Source organism: Melopsittacus undulatus, chromosome 4, assembly GCF_012275295.1.
Source record: "Melopsittacus undulatus isolate bMelUnd1 chromosome 4, bMelUnd1.mat.Z, whole genome shotgun sequence".
In the NCBI taxonomy this organism is placed as follows: Eukaryota; Metazoa; Chordata; class Aves; order Psittaciformes; family Psittaculidae; genus Melopsittacus; species Melopsittacus undulatus.
This window is the reverse complement of record NC_047530.1, coordinates 107,030,386-107,056,635: the sequence shown is the minus strand read 5'-3', so window position 1 is coordinate 107,056,635 and position 26,250 is coordinate 107,030,386. Positions and strand designations below refer to the sequence as shown.

General features: G+C 37.4%; 1 protein-coding gene across 2 annotated transcripts in view; it reads right to left on the bottom strand.

Moving 5' to 3' along the window:
• WDR11 (WD repeat domain 11) overlaps positions 1-25,943 on the bottom strand; it is a 48,142-nt gene extending 22,199 nt beyond the window's left edge. Inside the window, exons 1-11 of one of the 2 annotated variants that reach the window (XM_034062446.1) lie at positions 25,832-25,943; positions 24,716-24,827; positions 20,124-20,277; positions 16,522-16,695; positions 15,227-15,413; positions 12,158-12,323; positions 11,428-11,542; positions 10,355-10,550; positions 8,401-8,504; positions 6,436-6,615; positions 4,750-4,834 (exon numbers count right to left, since the gene is read on the bottom strand). In XM_034062446.1, the coding sequence (XP_033918337.1) occupies positions 4,750-4,834; positions 6,436-6,615; positions 8,401-8,504; positions 10,355-10,550; positions 11,428-11,542; positions 12,158-12,323; positions 15,227-15,413; positions 16,522-16,695; positions 20,124-20,277; positions 24,716-24,827; positions 25,832-25,917 (1,559 nt within the window). In that variant the 5' untranslated portion in view covers positions 25,918-25,943. The remainder of the gene's footprint in view (positions 1-4,749; positions 4,835-6,435; positions 6,616-8,400; positions 8,505-10,354; positions 10,551-11,427; positions 11,543-12,157; positions 12,324-15,226; positions 15,414-16,521; positions 16,696-20,123; positions 20,278-24,715; positions 24,828-25,831) is intronic. The other variant, XM_034062447.1, reaches the window with a different exon arrangement.
• Positions 25,944-26,250: the final 307 nt, after the last annotated feature.

Here is a 26,250-nt window from a genome sequence, read left to right as displayed (position 1 = left end):
ATACTTAGATGGTTTAGCAAATAGCTGGACTGAAGCACAGTAGTTTTTTTTCACGCTTATTCTTCAATTTGAAAACAGCATGGAAGTGATTTTTTACACTTTATGGAACACTCTATTTAAGCATAAAAAGAAGCTGCACATTTACAACTATGATGTAAATATGAAGTTAGCAAATTAAATTAAAGATCTTTCTTTTCAGACTACACTTGTTTGGTTGGAAGAAAAATTTCAGTGAGAAAAACATTGGAAACTTTTGCACAAACTCCCTCACAGATGCTCAGCAGAGTAGATTAAAAGCACTGCTCTGATTAAATCAGTAGTTTACCAAATGAGAACTATCAAGTAACTTGAATTTGTCACATGTAGAAAAATATTCGTATGGATAGCAGTGTGCATAGACTTGATTCTTTCAGTTCAGAGAGAGGAAAAACAGCCGATTAGCAAAAAAGAGAAGTGCTGAACAGATTTGAAAGGCTTTCAGAAGAGAACTGAAAACATGGTAATATCGTTTGTCGGTTTAGATGATGCCAAGGCAGCCAAAAACCAAATTACCTTGAAGCCTGGCAAGGATGTAAAGTTACAACATACTGCCAGCACATATGGATTCTAATCAAATTCTTAAAATATACCACATGCCACAAAAGAATGGGAAGCAGCACTAGGTGGTACTGTTCTAAAAGCAGATACCCTCCCTCCCTATTGCCCACACACACTTTGTGCCAGCATAAAAGGCTGAGTAGTTTATCTGCAAAATACATCAAGGAACCGATTTAAACAAAAATTGAGATTGTTCTAATGTATACATATGGGCCCAAAAAAAGTTCATTTTAACAGATAAATGGATTTAGGTTTTTCTCCAATCCTTCAAACATAGATTACTTAACTACTTCCAGGACAAGTCTTCTGTTACATCAATTGAAAGAGTCATGATCTCTCTTGCATGAACATATGTGAAATATGAGAAAGATAAATAACAGTATGTATGATTTACTGTCAGTAAATCCAACTCATGTCGTATTAACCAGAAATTTCCTAAATGCAATTTAGATGTGTGAAAGCAAAAAGGACTCCCATAATATTTTGCACATACATGTTACAGCCATATTTATCTTTTTTTTACTTCAAGTTTTAAGAAAATGGGAACCTTTATTCCCACTATTCCCTAAGTCCTCAAGTAAAGTTAAAAATTTAGGGCCCAGTCCTTTTTCCAACCAGGACCTATGAAAGTTCAATTGAATTACTGAATATTTTAAGTTTTAAGTCACTGAATAATTTCAATCAAAATGAGAAATATTCAATTATTAATCGAAACATTATAGGAATAACTGAACAGAAATCTACAGCTGCAGTAATGTGTGACACTGCAAGCCTCCAAAGGGTCTTAAATACAAGAAGCTTTCTGGAATGGAAGAAATATCAGTTCTGACACCTAATTTTTATCTATTATTCTACCATGGTTTTTTGGAAACAGCACAGAATACTCCTAATGCACTGTTATTGCCAGCAGTAGTCACCGATCTCTTTTCAAGACTTGAGGCATTTCCTATGCTTCTTTCATCAGCTCAGATTGAACAGGACAAGCCCTTTTTCTTTGCTGCTATGAGGCAGTCTGTCAATACCAATAAAAACCTACAGAAACACAAGATACTCATAATTAAAAGGAAACCTTAGCATAGCTAACTGCTGGCACCTGAAACAATATGGGGTTTTCATTGTCATGCATGTAAATGAAGAATCTGAAGATAGTGGTGCAAGCTTTAATGAAGGAAACAAGTAATGTCTTCCCTATTGAAATATCTCAATTTGCAAAATTTCCTCATAAAAGATATCTTTGTCTAGTAGAATTAAGGGTTACATCCAGCTGTAAATTATTCCTCAGTCTGCAACCACTCTTTTAAAACCTGAAATGATCATAGACACCTAGAATGGTTTGGGTTGGAAGGGACCTCCAAGATCATCTAGTTCTAGGGACAACTCGCACTAGACAAGGTTGCTCAAATTCAGGGATTCTTTACATTCAACTTGTCTCAGTTAGTTCAAGGGTATTTCAGTTTTGATTAATGATTCCAATGCAAAGAAATTGTGCTGAATGTACTGAAGCAGCTAAAAACACAAATTACTCTTCCAGTTGGGAATGGATTGCTGCAACTCTATGTCAAGTCAGCTGCTAATCAAACCAGTTATAAGATTTCTAAGAAAAAGGGAAAGGTAAAAGTGGAAATAAAACCTTATCTAAAAGCAAACTGTATTAAAATCTCAATCATATTATCAGAAAATATACTCAGCCTCAAATTTTAGTATTTAAAAAAGAATTTTCTTTCTACTTTCTGAAGTATTTGTACGTTCTACATGCCAAAAGTGAATGTCAGCAATAGAATAAGTTTTTCCTTTTTAAGAAGAGGATGGTTAAGAAAGAAATGACAATTAAGTGCTGAATATGCTACTTTTGAGATCAATGTACAGCCTGTAATGGCGACTTGAGAATTCAATTCTGAATATACAGGATTTCATTGCAACGCTGCTTATGCTTGTCAGTTAACATGTACTCACTAACACACAGAAATAAATCCAGCACAGGAAGACTGCACAACAGAAGTGGCAAATAGTTTTCATTCATCTTTCTGTATGTGAGGAAAGCTTCTTGAAGAGGTGATGAATGTTTGGAAAGCAGTCTTCTAAAGGGGAATCAGCTTAAACAAAACTGCTAAACCAGCTGAAAGCGCTAAAATTTGGGTGTAATGCAGTGATTTTCAAGTTTTGCCTGCAGGCCATACACATTTTTGTTGCAGTTGGTGAGATTTTGATTTCAAAAATTAAAGCTACTGCAACCTTGAACTTGCTGAGTTTCAGTGAAAAAGAATGAGAAGCACTGCCCCAGTCACAGTTATCTCTCAGAATAAGCAAAATCGATGAGGCAATTCAAGACATGCTAATAGAGTACCTGTAATGCACCTCCTAGTTCACTTTCACTGAATATGTAGCTTCTACAGAAGAGCACTTTAATCACTGAAAAATGTCACAATTGCTAGTACCTAGACAACTCAATGGCCATTATTTTAGCACACTTGATACGTAAAGGACAGTTGCTGTTCCAAAGACCTTAGTTTCATCACATTCTCAAACTATAGAGCACTGAAAATTCTGCTGGCCTTGAGTTACAATTTCAGGGTATTCCCAATTGCATACTAAAATAACGGTGTTCGCTGGCAGTCTATTTTCAGACAAAACTGAAATAGAGGCATTAACCAATCTGTCTGCATTTTAGAGGTAAAGCAAGAACTCCCACTGAAAGAAAAACTGTTCCACTCCATGAATATTAATTACACCCCCCCCCCAAATCCCTGTGCCTTATTCTGCATTGCATATAGCATTTCCTTAAACTTGTAAAAATGATGTGGAAAGTCACTCAGACCATTTAGAGTGGGACTGAGGAAATTAAAACCAATGATTAAACACTCACCCAGATAAGAGCTTATGGCTAATACACAATCATTTTAACTTTGTATTACAAATACCACTTGTGTGAGGACAGCTGCTAGAAAGACAATGGATTCTTGAAGTTTTTCAAGTGTTGCAAATCCCTTACAAACTGAAAAGCCTAAATTGACAATGCTTCCAATAACATACAAAGCCTAAATAAAAGCTAAAGAAATATTTCTTCAAAAGCATATTTCCTCTTGTCTCCCCCTCTTAAATTACTTTTATTTAACCTGTAAAATGTTAGGAGTAGGTTTCATGTTGCACTTTATAATCACCTTAAAGGTGTGTGCTCTTGTTCTTGTAAAATAAAAAGAATTCTTTAAGTAGTTAATGGTATGAAACCAGAAAACTCCTCAGGTTTTGAACAGAAAGGAGAATTCTATTCATACAGTGCCGACTAATCACACCACAAAGATAAATACACTTACATCATTTCTGCGATAGCTTCAAAGCAGGTTTCTCTAATGAACTCTTAGTTTTAACTATTCTCAAGTCACCTCTACTTGTCTTAACTTTCTATAGAATTAACAGGATAATGAAGATCCTAATCTAACGAAGGCTTCATGCCACAACTTTGATAGGAATTTTTACTAATATTACTATTAAAAACAATTATCTTATTTTCAATGCTTATCCAGAAATATGTTATCTAGCAAGCACCATCTTGAATATGTTTGCCATTAGTTATGCAAAGAATTATACCATTGTGTACACAAAAACTACAGTACAGGAGCTTTAAAACTTACTCTGTAACTCCTTAGGCTGGATAAATACTGAGTCTTGTATTTGGTCTTTAAAATCTTTTAATGCTAAAATTCTTTTTACTGCAGTTAGGACTAAAACTGCCTCAACAGCAATTTCAGTCCCAAAGAGGCAAAGGAAATAAATCTTGGTGTACAAACCAGAATTATTTCAAAGGACACGATCTCTGAGTCACAACAGTTACATAAATAAGACACTTTATTACAGTTTCTTGTCCTAAAAAGGCTTCTTTGTACTACAATGCACTAAAGAAACTGGAATTAGTTGGTATGTACTTTAGATTGGCAGGCACACATACAATTCAAATATTTAGTTCAAGGCGATATTCACCCTGATTAACTCCTTATATATAGCAAAAATAGAGTAGAATATTCAATAGGCAATTTTCTTGATCATCATTAACAATGAAGTAAGACACCCACCCACACTGCTGGTACAGCATTAGTTACATGTTTTACTATTTGTCTCCCAGGAGGATTATAGTAGGAATTAAAATTAAGGTCTTACTTGACTTCACAGGAGTGGATGCTTAACTCTTTGTGTAAGAGTCCACTTGTAAGATGAAACACCAGGACAGAGCCATTACTTGTGCCTATAAAAATATATATATACATACCCATTTTATTCTTCTCTGCCATACTTCAGTGAAAATGCAGAACTTACAGCTATTTCTCTCTTTCTATTACCTGTAACTATTATATTTTACATTTTTAGTAAAAGTATTTGATTTCTAGTGTTTAAATCCCAAATATGAAACCCTGCAAGGTACTCTGGAACCAGTGATATCCATTTGGATCAAAACATTTTCCTGAATCTATTTGTAGAGCTTGTACAAAATCTTTTCATTATTCTTGCATCTTCACAACATACCTACTTGCAGGAGAAAAGAATGTTTCTTTTTCTTTTGATTACTCAAGGTGAGTAAATGACTTAAGGAAGAATATTAACTGTTATCTCATTGTAATCCCAGTGGAGAATCATGGGTAGATGTTACCAAATCATTAAAGCAATTCTGCTTTCTCATCCCTGAAATAATGACCTTTTTCAAATTACAAATCAATAACTTAGTAGCTATTAGCTTCAATCAATCAGATCAAAAACCTTCTGAAACACTGAAGTTACAATTATCTGTTAAAGACACTGGGAAGTCTTGTTCTCTTTTTTCTTTATACTCAGATCAACTTTATTGATACAATAATGGATACCTAAAGAGCCGTTAAGGTACTTTACGTCTAGAATGCTGCAGACTTTGCTGTAAATGTATTTTATACCTACCTGTTAGTTTCCTAATTTTTATTTTTCATCTTTTTTAACAGCTATAGCTTATGTAAAATCAAAAGTTACATTTTAGTAACATCATGTAATGATAGCTTGCCTACGTTTTAAAGCACAACTGCTGATGGTAGTTAGAGGCTCTGTAATAATGGAAGTATTATGAGAACTGCACACAAATATATGAATTATTATAATGTTTTCATTACCTGAGGGAGATCCTCTTTGTAAGCTCCTGCATAACATTCACCTATGCAACATCCCCTTCATCCCATCAAAAAAATCTATGAAGACTCTATAGTACATGCAACCTTAAGAAAAATGAGAATCTCCCAACTCTGACTTGCAATAGGCAGAGTCTTTACTTAGACATCCCCAAAAATATCTTAGATCTCAGAGTTCTCCCTATTTAAATGAGGTGCTTACAAGCAAGTATTCTAATATCTAGATAAGTTTAACCAAATTTGTAGCAAGGCAGAATAGATTAATTCAAGAAAAATTAAATGCTTTAAGTGTACTTTTAGGTACATGTATCAGAACAAAAATAAAGTCTCTGCTAAGTTCATTTATTCTAGGAATGCAGTGCTGCAGAAGTCTGCATTTATTGATGTTTAGATTAAGGTGACAGCAGGGTGTAAAAAGCCAAGTGTATCACCAGACCAAGATCATAACATATTACAAGATAAACACAAACTTGCAAATATATTTCAGTTTTTCTGGTAGCATTACTTAAAGCCAAGGCAGGAAAAAAAGAATCTGAAAACTATCATGGATGCAAACTAATACAAGGGTCACTATCTATCATTAGTTACACAGGAACAAAACATAGATATTACTTTTTTATGTATTAGTAACTATATTTGTATTTAATACAGAATATCTTTATTGCAGAGCAACTAATAACCTAGTCAAGGTGCTTACCAACAGCAAGGATTGGCTCATAGTGTTTGATGTTTTTTGTCGTAAGAGGTGGGCACATGCGGATAGCGAAGGGAGGCAGAGGCAGTCCTGACAGAAGTCCAGTCAGCAGAAATTTGAGGTGCACTTCTTGCAGAAAAGGACTCTTTAACTGTTCTTCTCCAGCAATTGTGCTTTGCCCTGCTTAAAAATTACAGCTCTTATTACTATTAAGTCTTATTGGAGATGGTATGGAAAGTTATCAGACACAGGAGTTGACAAAATAAATCTTACAAATAAGCTAACATATAAACCAGCAGTGTAGCAGTATTTAAAGATGCATTCCTACCTGGTGAACTATGCATGGGTGAACTTTTTGGAAGCTTGCACTTCTGATTTCTCCAATACTAACTTTCTTTCCTAACATTAAGAAGGAAGTTAGTTGCAAATATTTTAGAACTGTTAGATGAATTCAAAGATTTAGGGAGGTATAACTCCAAACAGTAAAAGCTGAGTGCAATCTACGACTAGAAATATAGGGAATTTTCTCAGTTCTTTACTTAAGGGTGGTGAGGCACTGGAATGGGTTACCCAGGGAAGCTGTGAATGCTCCATTCCTGGAGGTGTTCAAGACCAAGTTGTACAGAGCCTTGGATGCCATGGTTTAGTGTGAGGTGTCCCTGCCCATTGCAAGGTGGTTAGAACTAGATGACCTTAAGGTCCTTTCCAACCCTGTAATTCTAATATGGACATGAAAATTATGCTGTATACCTTCTGCAGTCAGCTGTACCAGTCTGAGTGATGTAATACCAAAATAACAACAGCTGCTATGTCAATGAATTCAGGAAATGCACATAAGAAAAAAAAATGTCATCTTTAAACTTTTGAGATAAGTGCAAAGAACCTCCCCCAGTGGTATGCTGCCTGCATCAGATAATACGGACAACTCTTAACAAGAGCATTTCCAAATCTGCACCTTTGTAACTCCAAGCACAATTCTACTTTTCCACTAAAAATCAGTTTTACAACACAACCATCTTTAGGGAACATTTCTCAATATTGAAGTGCTGGCTGCTATATAGACTTCACAAAGATGGGATGCATCAAATAAATTTTCTTCATCCATTTACAATTACTTCCAAAAAATGAAGGAGTTTTGGCCAAATTCCATTTTAAATTACATTTTTTTCCCCCTCAGAGACCATGTACTTTGAACATTGGTCTTTAATATAAAATGCTCAAAAATCTTCATTTGATCATTCTTTTAGAGATCAGGAATTACTTTCTTTCAGAATTACTATTTAGATCGCACACAAAATAATTTTAACATATATAGTTCTTAAGTAAGTGTCATGGTTTGAGCCCAGCCAGCAATCCAGAACCACACAGCCACTCACTCACTCCCCCCCGTTTCCACCAACCCCCACTCCTGGAGGGATGGGGAGGAGAATCAAAAGAATGTAACTCCTATAGGTTGAGGTAAAACCAGTCCAGTAACTAAGGTATAACACAGATCACTACTGCTACCACCAATAATAATAATGATGAGGGAAATAACACGGGAAGAGAATACAACTGCTCACCACCCGCCGACCGATACCCAGCCCGACTGAGCAGTGATCTAGCCCTTCTGGGTAACTGCCTCTAGTTTAACACCCTGGGCATGACGTGCTGTGGTATGGAATACCTTTTTGGTTAGTTTAGGTCAGATGTCCTGTCCCTGTTCCTCCCAGATTCCCCTCTTCCCTGGCAGAGCATGAGACTCACAAAGTCCTTGATCAGAGTAAACATTACTGAGCAACAACTAAAAACATCAGTGTTATCAGCGCTGTTCCCAGGCTGAAAGTCAAAAACACAGCACTGCAGCAGCTACTAAGAAAGAGGAAAAAATGACTGCTACTGCTGAACCCAGGACAGTATGTCTAGATGTACAATGAATTAAAAATCCTAGAAATTAATAACAGTAATATTAGTGAAAGAAATTCTTACCAATCATGCTGTCTAATGAGAGGTCTGGAAGTTTATTTTGGAATGCTCCTACAGGAATCCCACAGAACGAGACTGGGGAATACAAAGGTGATGCACTTGAACTGCTGTAAAAAAAATGAACACATGTTCCTAATACAAACTGGATCATCTGTTGACTTAGTTCCTCAATTTTGTTTTAACCCCAGGCTGTACTTTCAGTATTTCTACCACTTCTTACTTGCAGAATATTCTGAGATTATTCCCACCACCGACTTCCATAAACAACTCTACCAGGACATAATGCACAGAAAAATGTATAAAACTCAAAACAACTTTCATCTTCCTTACAGAGATATTTTTAAGGAACAGAAAAACAGGCGGATGTATCACTTCTGAAGCAAGCATTGAATGGAGGCTTTAAAATACATTGTGTATTAATATGTAGAGCTATGTCAATGAATACAGCTAAGCACCAACCATAAAATATTTCAACATTTAAGAACAACTTCCCAAACTTGAGGAATGTTTTTTGCTAACCTAGATAAACTTCTTACATAAGTTCCAGATGACAAAACCCATAAGTGAAGCAAAGCCTTTCACTTAAACATATAAAACACAATTGCTTCTGCATATACAAAGCTACACCAGAAACTTCAGTAACTACATTCAGTCTTGTATCTATGCATCAGGTTTTTGTGTTATTTTTTCCCCAATGACTGTCACTAGGTCCCAGTGCAAGCTCCATCTAGAAAGGGCTCAAAGCGTACTTTGCAGCCCTAGCAATCATATCCTGCTGAGCTGATGGCAGGTGTATGTCATATGCAAAGACCAAAGACTACTGTCTGCACAGAGCTGTACATAAAAATGCAGTTTAAGGCACATACAAAACCTTTAAAAATCTCACTTAAACAGACTCTGAGTTCAAATTTTAATTAAGACCATCAAATCCAGCAGGATAAAGAGCTAATGGAGGAAGACGTCTTCAAAATCCATTAAAGACTCTGTGCCAGCCAGAAACATGTTTCACTTTTCAGTACAGTGCAACCATATCCAGAATCCTCTAGGCTCAGTGGTTCTTCTATTATTATTATTATTACCACTTTTTCCTGGTTATATAATTATGACAAAGATCAATGTTTCAGAAATGAGTCTATGAATACAATAAGTAAAACCCAGCAACATATGGATCCTGATGGATATGCATCACAGAATTCATCTGACAGCATTTTTGAGAACACCAAGAATAAAAACATTTAAACACTTATGAGCAACAAAAGAATCCATGTTGAAAATCTGGCACTACTGACATTTAAAAGTGAGCTAAGAATTCTGTATTTCTTTTATGGTAAAAAGTTGTTTTATTCTACAGTACTTTCAAGGTTTATTGCAGCAAAATGACCTTAATACACTGAAAGCTCAAAAGAACCATAGTACTTCATATAGCAGTTTTTGACAGTGTTCAAAATCTAAAATTCTAAAGGCTTTGTATATAAAAACATTGTTTGTACCATCACATTCCAGCCACCTGTTGTGCAGCCTCGTGTTGCTCTGTGTCAAATTCACACAAATCTAGCAGAACACCTTTCCCCTACTAAAAATGTCATCCTTCCCACACTCATTTTGAAGTCCTTTCATGTGACTGGAAAGTGAGGGATCCATTCCTGAGGAAAATTATATAGCCTGAAGAAAGCCAAATGTTTCCCCAAAATAATGTGGATATTCATTCTAGCTTTCATTTCCCTTATTCCAAACACCTAGTATGGAATAATTTTCTAAAGAAAGTAAATATAATTCCTTCACTGGCCCAAAGCAAGGGATCTAACCTATGTGGCTGATGCATTTTCTTCCTTTTCCCTTCATTTATGTGCATGCTGCTACACAAGGAAATCACTTGCTTTTAGAATTTAAATAATACTGCATGACACTTGCAAATGTAACAGATGGAAGGCTTGATAAGAAAAATAAATCCCATTACCTGTTACGCACATTTCTGCCAGCAATACTGGATTTTAATTCCCAGATCATTACCCTGCCATCACTGACTATGAGAGCTGCAGAATTCTCATTCACTGGGCAACACACCATACTGAAGGGTCGAACTGTTTTTGTTACCCTGATTGCATCACACTGACTTCTTAAATCATAAATCAGCTCCTGAACTGGGTCTGGATCTGTAACATCAATGTCCCACAGAGGACAAACAATTAGAGTGAAAAACACATGATATGATCAATCAACAGAGGCAAACGTGCAGTATGACTGAGCTATTTGGTTGAAATCCACATGTTCCCTGTGCAACAGTCAGGAAAACCAATCAAAAACTACATACTGTTCATCTTGCTGTACACAACACAGCTCTGAGAAGTTCTCCAAAATGTAACTTTGTAATTAAAATATCTTATTCCATACAAATCTTGCAAAAATGACTGTTTCATATCTGGGTAAAAAGCACATCTGCTCTCCACAATCCAAAGGAAAGTAAATCATTTGATTTACTGGTAAACCTGGAAGTAAGCAATGTAGCTCACTAGAAATTGCCAAACAGCCAAAACCAAAACAGACCAAACAAACTATAACAAAATTATATTTACATTTACAGAAATATATTTTCCTTTCTTTTTTCCAGTCTCCTCCATTATATTTAAAAGGTCACTCTTACTAAGATTTCATAAAAGAGACAAAGGTTTAATAATTTAATCTAAATATAAGCTTATGTCTCAGTTCTATAATCAATTTTTCCAACTGAAAAAATGACTTCTAAAGGCTTGTGTTTGCCTGAAAAAATGTTTTTTCTTAAAGAGAAAATGAACATACTAACCATCTTTTATGTCAAACATTCTTATATATGTGACTCTTATGCTGCTTCATAAATATTTATTTTCAGGATGTTAGTATTTCATGTTGTGCATTAAATGTCAGAGAAGTCAAGAACACTAGAAGGGCTGTAATTCACTATTCTGTATGAGGCATGATGGCAAACACTGGTGTTACAGTATTAAATAGAATGCCTCAGAGTTCATTTCCGGACATTTCCGACACAAAAGTTACCTGGCTCTTCATTTGGCGTTCCAGTTATACTGCAATTAGATCTGCGAACTCTTAAAGTTATACAACCATTTTCATGGAGGCAAAATAACCCATCACGCTGAAAACAAGGAATTACCTAGGCAAAGAGATAGTACATTATATCATGGTATCAATGTTTTATCCTCTGCAAAGTACACTTGCAAATGAACATACAATTCTTGATGTATTAGGAAGTCTCTAAAAATGTTACCATTAAAGCAACACTTCAAAGAATTTCTTTAGCTACAGTACTTGTGACTAAGGAAGTCAAGAGAAATGTATTTAAAGCTTTTGTTTGAATTCCTTGCTGGTTTGGCTTTTGTTTTCTTAAAACGGTGATGTACTCATACATATTCTTTTTAGCTATCACATTTTAGTACCAGAATTCATGACTCCAAAAGAATAAAAATGCTTCAGTAAGATATCAGACTAGACTTAACTGTCTCATTAAGCAAAGCAGATGATCAGAGAACTAGTATTTGTGTGTAAGAAGCTTAATCATCAGAGAATGAAAAGTCCTTTTTTCACAGCACTGTTTCCACACTGGTAACTTTGAACACTACAAAATGAAGTGGGATTGCTGCACACATCAGAAACTAAACAGCTCCAAGAACATTTTTTCCCCTATCAGCTAACTTCTAAATAAATCACAAACTTACATATGATCTTAATAAACTTTTACAACAGCAGAAACCAGCCAAATTTTCATTACCTGTAAGAAAGGCACTCCTGTTCTTTCAATTGCAATCACACCCACTGTCTGATTCACCTCCAAGTCAAGAATCAGAATTTCTCTGGGATACAATAGCAGCATGTAGTTTCTTTTGGAAGGCAGATATGACAACTGAAGACAGTCATTAAGTGTTACAGATTCAGCACTGTAAAACATCAGATATGACTTCAATCAAGTCATGCCAACAAATACTTCAAGTTCAAAACCAAAATTAACAGTATACATTGTCTTGCAGCTACATTATTTGGAGTATTCCCTAATTTGAGCAGTAGGCAAGTGCATATTTGTGTGTAATTGCTACAGCAGTGCAAAGCATCACTGACCTTCAAAAGACAAGACACTGTCAAGAGACTTTTGTCTAAATAAGATTATAGGGTAATTTTTAAAATAGTATGTGATTCAAATGGAACAATCTCAAACTCCTGCACATGTCAAACAGAGAGCAAGGAGGGCCACAAGGATGATCAGGGGACTGGAGCACCTCCTGTATGAAGACAGGCTGAGAAAGTTGGGGATGTTCAGCCTGGAGAAGAGAAGGCTGCGTGGAGACCTCATAGCAGCCTTCCAGTATCTGAAGGAGGCCTACAGGGATGCTGGGGAGGGACTCTTCATTAGGGACTGTAGTGATAGGACAAGGGGTAACGGGTTAAAAACTAAACAGGGGAGGTTTAGATTGGATATAAGGAAGAAATTCTTTACTGTAAGGGTGGTGAGGTGCTGGAATGGGTTGTCCAGGGAAGTTGTGAATGCTCCATCGCTGGCAGTGTTCATGGCCTGGCTGGATGAAGCCTTGGATGATATGGTTTAGTGTGAGGTGTCCCTGCCCATTGCAGGGGGGTTGGAACTAGATGATCTTAAGGTCCTTTCCAACCCTAACCTATGATTCTATAATTCAATTATGAACACTGACAGCTGCCATTTACTGATATTCATGGGAAATTACCCTTAAACATACTGCATCCTTCAACTTTTATACTATTATGCATATCAGAATCACAGAATCCCAGGTTGGAAGGGACCTCAGGGATCATCTGGCTCAACTTTCTACGCAAAGCATGACCTGGACTAAATGTCCCAGACAAATCTTAACAGTATGCAACACTGGGGAGTCCACTGCTTTCCTGGGGAGATTATTCCAATGGCTGGTTGTTCTCATCATGAAAAATTCTCCTCTTGTGTCCAGTTGGAATCTCCCAGGAGTAACCTGTGCCCATTATGCCTCTTCTCCATGTGAGTCATTGTAAAAAGAGTCTCCATCTTTGTAGCCACCCTTTAAATGCTGGAACAGTATTTACAGTGTATGTACAGTATTTAAAAGCATTATTTTAGTTTGAAATTAACTGAATATCATATTAAAAATAACAGTCTTCAAAACTCAGAGGAAGTAGTAAAAGAGCAGAAAAGTTCATCATTTTGTTGAATGTTAACAGAAGACTGGCTGCAAGGCTCATTAGGTACACGCAACCAGCGAGCTGTACTTAAGCCGCACTGAAGAAAATCATCCACATACTGTGCTCAGTTTTGAAAGCCTCTGAACTCATTTAATGTATCATCCCTTTTGAGAGGTTGCGTTTGGTTTTAATCTCCTCTTCCAACACAGACTAAGCCTGCCTTACACGCTTCTTGCATCTCAGTCCTTGCTTCAGGCGTCTGAATCCCCTTTTGTCTCCAATCACTTTCCTGACAAGCTCCTGTTTCTCTTTCCTCAAAGTTTCTCTAAACTCATATAAATCAGTGCTGCTACAATTTTTCTTCCCTTTTTCCCCATTCTAGTCTTTTCAGGTGTTCTGGATAGAAAAGAAGGGAAAAAAAAGAGAAGACTACCATACCTTTGGCAGTATTTGTACAAAACTTAAACCTGCAATGAGGAGAATGCAAAAACAGCATCTCTGTTGATTTACTGTTATTAGAGTGTACATAGGGCTGCAGCAGCATATGTACTGTCTCAGTATCTGCAAATCAGGTGTTCTGCCTGATGCAGTGCAAATCAGTCATTATGGAACACAGTATGACAAGATCATGCCTATTAGCTCTATATAAAAATCACAATTTCTTAAATAATTACTAGAGGAAGTATCATCATTTTCTCCCAAGTCTGCAATTTAAACATCTTATTAAAGCAGAGTGTAAGTTTTATTGTCAGGTGCTAACTGATACTACAGTCTGGTTACTTTGTTCTCACATTTGCTTGAGGTTAAGAGAAATACTTTTATTGTTAAAATATAAAATACAAAAGGAAGAAAAGTTACACCACACAGGAGTGGCCTAGATAAGTTCTAACAGGAAGATAAACTAACCCAAAACACCGCAAATTGGTTTTAAAAGAAAATACACAATTAGGTATGCATAAATTCCATTTTCGTCCATACACCATTATAGAATCATAGAATAGTTAGGGTTGGAAAGGACCTTAAGATCATCCAGTTCCAAACCCCCTTCCATGGGCAGGGACACCTCATACTAAAGCATGGCACCCAAGGCTCTGTCCAACTTGGCCTTGAACACCTCCAGGGATAGAGCATTCACAACTTCCCTGGGTAATCCATTCCAGTACCTCACCACCCTTACAGTAAAGAACTTCTTCCTTATAACGAATCTATTGCCTTCTACTGCAGTACCATGTACAACACCAGAATGACAACTTTTCCCAGGTATCAGTACTTTACATAATTTTTACTCTGTCACTACACCTCTTCCCATTCCACAATTGAAAATAAATTATATGAGCCCATTTTCATCCTTTTTCCCCTCTAAGAAACATCTTTCTGAATCTATAATGCACAAAAATGTGTTAGCAAAGAGAGAACATTGTTATTAAGTTATAGAAAACATGCTGGGATGATATGGCTGGTTTTACAACAGAACTGGATGAATGACTGTCAATGTTGTATTCTTACATAATTCCTCATCTAGGATATCCATCTATCAGCCTAGCTCAAAAAAAATTCTCTTTTTTAAACTACTTACCTTACAGGCTTTAAGTTAGTAATACCTATAAAATATACAGGCATAGAATACTTTATCTGAGGAGAAATACTTGCAACCTACCTTGGTTTTTCATTACTGATTAAGATTTTTACTTTATCAAGGGCCTTTTTGGCCCCTGTAGCAGCAGCCAGCTTGTTGTGAGAAGGACTGGAATGGGGACTAGAGATGTAAACTTTCTTCCCTGAGCTGGCAGGAGCTTTGGAAGGTGAGAAGTCAGAGATGAAAACTATTCCTTCGCTGGTGAGCACTGTACCAAGAAAAACAATTGTCAATATAGCAAAATGCAATCTCCAGTTTGATTGTGGGTTTCCATTTTAATGAAATTTTGGTGGGGAGAAATGCTAATAGCTTTAAGAACACTGTATTAGGCAGAAAACTCAGAATTCTAGACAACTGGCACTTTCAACTGAAAAGAGCAGCAAATGGTCCATTAGAATTAATATCCATGAATCTCAACTTTTCAATATTAAGTCTATAGTAAAAAAAAATACTGTGGGTTTTATAGCACAAACCCCTTGGTTGTTCAGAGCAATTAATTCACTCTCCTCAACTATTTTCCTTTAAGCTTCACAATGCAAACATAACCTAGCTCTGTCATCTGCCCATGTTAGCTCTGATATCATTTTGTGTTCTCAAGCAGAGCGTGGTTCAAAGAATCATTAACTCACATTATTTATGCTGGAGCATAAAGATTCAGCTAAGCTGTAAAGATGTAGCTACATGCTTATGGAGGGTTGAGTGGTATGGCAGATAAAAACCAATACAACTACAAAGCCTGGAAAGTGCATTGTTTCATTACAGGTCATGAGTGTGGAAGCTAAATTAAAGATTAAAACAGTGACTCTTTTATTTCTCTTAGTTTCTTTCTGCTAAAATGTGAATAAATCTGCACTACATCCCCCTTGACATCTGAACTGCTTCTGAAACTGATGCTCACGCTGTATTCCTTAAAAAAAAAAAAGTCCTTTTTGTTGAAAGTAACATCTATTCTTGGTCCACTCAGCAACCATTCTTTTATAGTTTTTTATGCCAGTATAACGGGGCTGTCTGTATCTGTCTTCCTCCAGCTCCCTGTCTACACCCTTTACACCTTCTTTCCTATAGTCTCAAACATTTCTTTTCAGTCTCTAACTTCTCTACTGATGCCTACTCGTTCCCTCCCATCACAAAATGACATCTCCTTTTAGATGATTCCACACTGGCCAAAAGCTCCCATCTTTGTTTTGAGACTTCTTGGCATTTATGACTTCATCCTCTCCAATTTATTATTTTTAATCTCAATCTTAACATTTTAGCTTAACATTTTTCCTGGTCACACATATTCAGGTCACACTATTTTATACATACAAACTTACAGGCCAAATGTGATGGATCAAAGGGGTCAAACGAAAAAGACAGGATATTTTCAGCATAACTTTTCTTCCAGAGTTTGGTGCCTGTGTCTGCATTCCACAGTACAATATAGTTCGGTGGATGAACTGCAAGCAGTAAATCTCTGGATGCATCCTGATTCCACAACCACTGCATATCTGCCAAAGACAGAAGGAACGACAGTGAAATTAATTTCCAATAAAAGTTCTGTTTTAAAACTACTCTTCTTCTGCAATACCTTGCTGTTCAAGAAATTAACAGTGATTTATTAGTAACAAGATGCTTCTATTTCACAGTTGTAAAAAATAAGTTCCTTTTATGGCCTGAATGTATGTTTTAACAAGCAGAAATAAACAGGGTTACACATGTACACAATCTACAACCTATTTAAAGAAGTCAGATTTTTTTTGGACAGTGAATTTGTATATGAAACAACATACCATACTGTATATACATACAATGGAACCACTGAAGAGTCAACATTAAAAGAACCACACACTATCTCAATTAATACTTAGGATGATACCATGAACTGTAACATCATCTCAATTAATACTTGGGATTGTATCAGTACTGGACCTGGAAACAAATGTCTTTTCTACTTCAGACACTTTTAAAACAGAGAGTCTGAAGCTCAAGAGTGAAATGCAACTAACACACAATCAAGAATATGAGTACAGTTCTTAAGTGTTGGGTTAGTCTGAAGAGGTATGGTTGCCAGTCATCAAGGCTGGGCGTCATTTAAACATTCAAAGTAAATGGATATAAAACACTCTGTTTTCTATCAATAAGAACAGAGAGATGCCTAACTTACTTGAAAGGAGCTGCATGAGAGCTACCTGTATGCTCCACAGGGCAGTGTTTTAGACAACAGATTGGGTTGGGCAGACAGTCCAGCTCCTACTACTCACAGCATGACCTCATCAAGGCACAACTTCTCCACAGCATGTTCATTTATATCAAGATGTCACAAAAAACTTCTTTCCTCAGCTCTTTTTCTACCAATTCAGCTTTTTCAGAGCACTGCTGAGTGCTCTTCAGTGGGTTTCAGAGGAAAATAAATAAATCCAGCCATGTGTGTCCTCATTAGTTACACTGCAAGTTAACAAAAGGTTAACTCCTTCCCAGCTGAGTGCAGAGTTTGTAGCAAATAAAGCAGAATGCCTTACACTGATGCACCACTCTTATCAAAGCACCAAGGCTCTAGCTGTTATCCTACTAAGCTCTTGCAAATAACACACAGAATCAGCAGATCACTCTGGTGCTCAGTCTCTATCTGAACCATTTTCTACAGGCTCATACAAAGCCAGAGGCCTCAGAAACAGCTGGAAAGGAAAAGAAGCTGCTTTTGTTTGAGCTTATTGCTTAATCAAATTAGGAACTGAGGACAACAGAATTTTAATTCTGATGCTTGTTAACTTTTTTTCTCACCCAACAGACTGGAAAGACTTCACTGGGTCTGAAAACGTGGAGAAACCTGCAAATGGCATAGTCAGAACTCCACTAAACATTCAGTGAATTGGTGTCAGGAGTAAATAAAATGCAACTTATAGCACACACACTAAAAGAAATCAACCTAATAAAATTAACTGCAGTGAACAGAGTGAATATTCAGTGCCCCACTATCAGACTTACAATATTGTATCTATATTCACAGGATTTATTAAAAAAAGAATAATAACAAAAACCAAACAACCTGGTTTCATAAGTGAGCTTTCATATAAGAGAATTCAAAATAAAACACAGGTATAACACAAGCATCATCACAATTTTTTAAAACAGTCCAAATAAATGTAAATTATCCTTAGAAACTCATTATGGTAGTTTCTTGGGGGGGAGGAGGAAGTGTTCTAAATTTCACTTCAGAAATAATTTGCAGACATACTGCTAGGATGGGCAGCAGCAGCAATAAACAGAAATGCAGAACATGCAACACAGCACATAGCTGTTGCTGTACTTCCACAGTTATTGCCCCCAGCTCATTCTGAATAAGCCAGTTTGATGCTAGAAGTGGTCCACTGGCAGCAGCAGCCGAGGTACTGGAAGCAAACCAGCCAGAGCAGCACAGCCACAAAGCTAATCAGGTTCCAGTGCTCCAGCCAGCTCCTGGTCAGCTCTGCTCTGAGTCATTCCAATAGACCAAAAAGTGTCTACCACAAGTAATTAGAACCAAAACCCCCGAATTGTACAATAGTAGGAGAGTATTAATACCAACTACAAACTGCACCTATCTATTAAAACAGTAGTAAAAATGATATTGACTGTTGATGCACCAAGGAATGAAGTATAGACATTTTCATTCCCTTTTCGAGCTCTAACCACTACCTTCACTTCTTCATTGATGTAGTACAACATGTTAACTAACGAAAGGGAGCATCTGACGGATGACACCTTATTAATAGACAAGCACAAAACAAAGCAAGGAATCAAGACAATTATTCCTTTCCAATATATTCTCTTAATCATGTTAGACATGGCCAGTGGCTACATTTTCTGTCCTCTGTCCTTCATCAGACCAATTAAGATAGTACTGACCTCTGTGCCAGGCTTCTAGACATTCCTGCCTCTAGCACAAGAAAACATAAGTCTTCTAAAGCTTACATCATCATAAATGCATAGCTCTTTTCTCCAGGCTTTTCTGTTGGCTTGGTGTTTTTTGTGGGATTGTTTTGGGTGTTTGCTTTGGGTTTTTACTTTCCCCAGAGATTTCTGAAATTCCTGAATGAGATCATAGCTTTTTTTTTTTTTTCCTGGTCATGGGATAAAGAATCTTCAAGAATCCAGAATAATTCAGGTAGAGTTTATTGGGTATTTTTCACTGCACTGGACTACCATTAAAGCCTACACTTGAAACCTAATTCAAATTTGCCATACTGAGTTTGGAGACTGCATACTACCAACTCCAACACTATGCAAAACCTACCTTATTTACAACTGTCTTCTGATCTAAACATTACACAGTATCTCATTCTTTCTCCATTTCACTTTTCACATCTTAATATTGTTATGCATAGAAAAGCTGCCCTACTGCTATGAATCTGACAACTGCACAGACACTCAAAACCCCCTTCTTTCCCTAGTAATACTGAAAATGTATGTTATCATACTAGTGTATTTGATCAGAAGCAGCCATATAATGACCTATCTAAGCAATCGTCAAAGTATATGCGCATAAGCAAAACTCTTAATTTGCAGCAAAGTAATACTGTTAAAATACTGAACCACTACAGACGGCATTAACAATCAGGTGCAATGCAAACTGCACTACATCCCTAATTCAAAAGCAGAAGGATGTACCTGACACTGTAAATATGATTATTTCAATCAATAACATAGATAAAAATAGATTCTAATTTGTTGTCAGATCTTGGAAAGTATTACTACAGCAAATTCAATCTCATAGTATCCTTCCGGGAGACTGTAAATCTTACATTTACACATGAGTAAGCAAACACACAGAAGGGCAGTAATCTCAACAGTAAAATACAATGGCAGAAGCAAGCATAGTTTACAAAACCTAGGTGATGGATTCATGCCAGATGCTCCATAAAGTAATGTCTACACAAACATCATGCACTCTCATTACCTTGAATCGGTTTTGCATGTTCTTGTATTTCACAACGAGCTGTTCCTGTTGCCACATCCCATACAATTATTTTTCCAGTAACATCAGCAGAAGCTAAACGTAAAGAATATGGAGAGCCGATGTTGTGATGGTAATTTTCTTTAGCCCATTTAACCTAAAGATGCAGATAAAAATTGGTCAAAGGAGGCAATCGTATAACACCATGCTTTATATTCTTCAGATGGATAAACAAATCATAAACTCAATTAAAAACCATAGTAATAGTTAACATTAATAGCATCTTTATGCCAATAAGAATACCATTAAGCTACCATCAGCTGTGCAAATTTAAGGTGTATCACAACTGTGCTGCATGACTGCAAGGCTGATATTACACAAATCTATAATCTTTAGTCCTGATGTTATCTACAACAATCCATAAATACATGCTATGTACATAAAAAGTCTACTTTAACATATATAAGAAACTAAATGGCAATATTTAAGGTTCTGTGGGCATCCACAAATTTCCCCAAAATTACAAGCCCACTGATTTCCAAACAAATTAGAGTTAAAAACTTACCATCTAACCTTTATATACATCCTAAAACATGTAATTTTCCTAATCTGCCAAATATATTACAGTATAGGGGAGGAAGGGAGGCTAGTCTTTCATCTGCGCATTGTCCCATGTCAAGCTATTGCTAATATTTGCTATCTTTTTGGTCCTTTTTGGCATGTTGCCACCTCTGACTTCCACATACCACTTTCTGGTTTGGGATTTCAAGCTGCAGGGGCTTGCAAGTTGTCAATACTTACAAAAACTATGTGTCTTCAAATTTGAAACATTCTCTCTATGAGTCTCCCAAGATTATACAGAGATAACACTGACTTCTTCCTTATCTGTTCAATATGGATTTGTTTTGCTACCTGGTATAAGGTGAACTTCCATCTCTAAGAGAGACTGAAGACACTGATAGAATAAAGAAACATAAATGCTAAGCTAATAGGAATTTATTTACTACAAAAATAACACTGCAGTTAGCTAGATGTGTGCTGTCACAGTAGAAAGGGTGATGGCAAACACAAGGCTTTTTGCAGATATTGAAAGCATGGCATTAAAAACATGGAAATAGAGTTATCATGAGGCACCATTAACTTTGCAACATAAATTAGGTTTTGGACAAGTATTCAGAGCACTGCAGCCACCTCTGTGCTACCCATTCTCAGAGGTGTGACCAGGATGGATCTCAAATGTCTAGCTGAATAAGTTAAACAAACATTAAACATGCACAACAAACAATCTTCAGAGAGCTCCGGCTATAAACCCAGAGCATGTTTCTATCAGAATAACAAAAAATTCTTGGGAGACTGTCTTCTACCTGCAAATTTCAGCTCTGCAATTCCTGCTTCCCTGCTGTTCAATAAAAATTACCCATGAGTCTACCTGCACGTAGCTACTAAAAGAAGTAATTGTAGAACCTACAAAGCTATTTATTCCCTAGTTAAATATATATTAGTTAGAAGCAATTTCCAAGTCTGGAAAACACAATTTCCCACAGGAGAAGCTGTCACCTGAAGCTCTGAATAACATAAAGGAGATCTTTGCACAATCACTCTCAGAGCTCAGGTGGCACACTCGCATTGTAAACCCTCTTTTCTTATTGCAGTAGCGCTTCAATCAAATCCCCACACATAGCCTGAGTTTCTGCTAAAAGAAATTATTTCTATGCTGTATTGGTCACTGCCTGTTGACCCTGACTTCAAAATACTGCAGCACTGGACATTAAAAAAGTAACCTCTGGTTCCTGTTTAATTTTCACACCTAATTTATGAAGCCCTATTATCCCTATCAAACATCATTTCAATCCTCTCATTTCTTGCTCTAGCTCAAAAAAATCCTCCTGTAATTAAATTTTCTTTTGTAAAACCACTCTTTCAAGTACGCTTTGTAAAGCTACCAAAAAAAATCTGATATAATCTGCTCCATAAAAAGTCATCAGTAACACCTTAAGAGCAGAGGGACGTCTAATATGGAACAATTATTAACTATTCCAGACACAGCCATGACAGCCAAAGGCCAGGAAGTATTTAAAGAAATATACTGAAGTGGGCTGCAGAAGGATTGTGAAACAATCACTTTTTTATTACAAATAGTGCTGTGGTTTGGTATTTTCAAAACTGAAGCATCGGGTTTTGGCAAGAAGATGTCGTGTAGCCTGACTTTGTAGGTGTGAATCTCTACTACAAAGAGTTTAATTCAGACACACAACAGACTTCTTAGAGATCCCCTTCAGTTTACTTATGCTTTTAGCATTTATAAACTCTTTAGGGGAAAAAAGTTAGGAATTGAAGAAAATTCTCAGAAATGTTAGGGGATCTGCAAAGGTCATGGCCTCATGTTTTCCTCACATAATGCCTATGTCTTAAAGTACCACAAAATTCATCTTCATTCCTTCTCATAAACTAGTCATCTTCTTACAGTCTGTTTCTGTTAATAAAGTATCAGATAGTGGCTTTGAAAATCTATCTCACAAGTTACATAAAAACTATTTGGACTTCAGCATTTGGTTTCCTACTGAGATGATGTTACTGCACAAAGTTAATGAATGTAACTGAAGTACATTAAAATGCTGTCACTACATGGATCAAAACCTAATTTTGCTACAACTTGTTATCTAAGCTAAGGGAAAATTTCAAAGCAGAATCATCATTACAGCTGCTACCTCCATAACACATTTTCTATTTCTTTTACACAAATACAGACACTGGAATTGATTTATTCACTTTAAAGGGCAGCCTGAAGACAACAGAGGCTAAGGGTATGCTTCCCCAAACAAGTTGCTAAAAGGCAAGGAAAGGTATTGATTCAGAGTGATGCTGACTCTGTGGTTGCTGTCGAGTACACACCTTTGCTCTGAGATAACAGGAGGAATAACCTCTCCTTACTGTGAGTCAGACAAGTTGCCTAACATTTGTCACCAGAGGCACTATTCCTAAGAGTGGCACAAGCTCTCAGCTGAAAGCAACATTCAGGCAAACCTGAGAATCCTCAAATCTCCCAGAAAAATTTGGGCACATATACGGATATGCTGGGAAAAAAACAGTTTTCGATCTTCTATGACATTTTAGTATCATTTTAAAACATGTCACAGTACACCAGTCTCAAAAAAAACAACATGAAGTATCTATTTTGAAACCTAACCCCTTAAAAACTTCTACCTTCCTTTTTCCAGTCAGTTTCAAAATTCTCTCTAATGAGGCAAAACTAATTCCTAAACTTTACAATCATTTTTAAAAGCTAAGCTACAATCTCATTATCTGTATGGCTTTTGGCTAAAATCATGAATGGATCTGAAGCAGTTCTGTCATACCCAACATCTTCTTCCAGGATTTGAACGCTTCACTTATTACTATAAAAGCACACACTTAGCTTGACTCTGTAGCACAGAAATACATTATACAGCACAGAAACACATAAACACCACCAGCTGTGTAACCACTGAATATACTGAAACTTCAAAATCACTCAACAAAAAAGCTGAAGCTCTTCAGTGAACAGGACATCATCAGAACATGATGGCCCACAATGTTATACATTATCAAACCCAAAGAAAATATAGTTGTGTTTCATTTTAAAATACTAGAGCTGCCATATCTGCTATATTAGTGTATCTATAAGAAGATGGTCCATTTAAAGGAAATCACACATGGGAAAAAATAGCGTGCAATTTCCAGAAGGCACAGTCAATTTTTTACTACACAACTCACCAAAAGAGCCCCATCTAAAAGTCTATTTTTCCTCTTAAATTACTGCCTTTTTAATATAGCATTTGGGCCATGGACTATCAAGCATTACATCAGCCAGTCAAACAGGCCTCTAAACCTTGACTGAATCTGCCATTCTTCACACTCAAACAAATGATGTATCAAAGACACACAGTCTGTTCTACACTTGACCAGAAGTCCAACTTTGCAATTTCAAGTCAAGGACCTGCAAAAGGAAAGTACAATTAACCTATATTTAGCTTAAATTTCAGCCATTTTTTATTGCTAAAATGTATGCTTGGTTTCATCTACTTACTGTTCCTTTTCTATAGGTAAGAACAGTAAAAACACAGTAAAAAAAAAGACATAAAAACTTTAAAATAACTTCCTAGTCAAATTTAGTGTGAGGTGTCCCTGCCCATGGCAGGGGGGTTGGAACTAGAAGATTTTAAGGTCCTTTCCAACCCTAACTATTCTATGATTCTTTGAAATGGTTACCCCAGCATGAAAGATCTGCAAAGAGATTCACTTGATATTTTGTAATGTTCCTTTGAATTTCCACCATGTTAAGAGCTTTTTTAGAAGCATCTCTCCGTGTTCTGTACACCACAAAACATTTCTATATATTCTATACCTTCTATATATTCTATACCTGCTATAAATATAGATCCCCAACCCCAGCTCAAATTTCAGCATGTATGGTTTGATTTAGCTGTAAAAGAGAGCATGCAAAATACAGGTAATTTACACCAAATTTTATGTGAAAATCAAGTGCAATATGATGTGAAGCATTTACACAGATACACCAGAATCAAGTAATATACCTTAAAACACATACATCTCACCTTGACAACACTAGCTTTGTGTCTTTCCAAAACCTGTAAAGTCTGAGCGGTATTGGCATCAACTACCAGCACAAGTGAATGACATCCATATGCAATCAACCCTTGCCAGCCCCTAGAAAAGCACATATCAGCATCAAACAAGCAAAGAAGAACAAAAAAATCACTTCACTACAAGAATGAGGCTTTTTTCCTTGTTTTGTAAATTGAATGCATGTTACATGACACAAACATCAAACAGTAACAAGTCTTTAATAACATAAAACTGAAAAGCAGTATAAAATGACATTGCTACGCTGTTCACTGCTGATGGACCCTAATGGGCCACAAAGCATCTCTTTGTGTCCATCTACAATAAACCTCTTGTGCAAATTGAAGACATAATGTATAAAGTCATGAAATGCATTCCCAGATTTTCTAGATGAGCATGCAGGTAAGCAATATGTTTGCAATTATATAATTAATTGCATATTTATTCTTTCTTAAAGCCAAAAAGGGAGCATGTGAACACTGATTACAGTAATACTGGAGATCAGCTGAGGCCCATCTGATTTGAGGAGAGGTTACTGAGGCCACCAATGGCACTTATAAAGCTGCAATGAACAGCAACCAAGGGGGAACCGTCAAAAGCAAAAAAACAAGTTTTAAACGAAGCACTTCTGAGTCCTACAATGTTCACAGACAATGCAGACAAACCTAAAGGCCGCAGGTTTTAAAAATTACTTGGCTCAGCTCATTCATTTTATACAATGATAAAATCATTTTCACTCCTTAAGACTCAGCAGTCTTAGGATAATGGCCAGCTGGGTGAACTTGCCGTTCAGAACAATGAATGCATAAACCCACATATGTACTGGCTTTACATCAAGCCTCACAAATAACAGGAACAGAAACCAGAAGCAGCTGCGCTGATCTCCGCCGTTCCTTGCACCACCAAGACCTCTGCCCATGGAAGCAAGTGCAGCTGGCAGCAGGGACCGGACCACGCTCATCCACGGCTCTGCTCTTGCTCCAGAGCTGGACAGCAGAGAGAGCGGAGCCCAGCAGCGGCTGAAGCGCAGGAGCCGCGGGGCGGCCCGGGACACCCCTGCCACCCCTCTCCCGTCCCGAGACCCTCACCAGTCCGCCGCGCCCCTGTTCGGTGCGCTGAGGGCGCCCGTCAGGGTCCGCGCCGGCAGCTTGATGTTGACCGTAAAGCGCTGCATGGCGAGGCCGGAGCGCCGGGCACTGTGGGGCAAGCAGCCGGTGGCCGAGAGCACCTCGGCCCTACCCAGGGCTGCGGCGCAGGAAGCGCCGCCTCGGTCCGTGCGCCGGAGTCCGCCGGGGCCCCGCGGCTCGGGAACGGCAGTTCCGGGGCCGAGCACGGCTGCCGTGGCTCGGAGGCTTGATCTAGGCAGCGGTACCACCCTGCCCCGGGCAGGGCACACCCGGTGCGGCGGCCGCCGGCTTCGGCCGCCTCGGGCTCCGTGCTGGGGCGTCCGGATGTCAGCCGCCCCCCTGAGCCTGTGGGGATCCCAGGACAGTCACCCGGCCTTGGG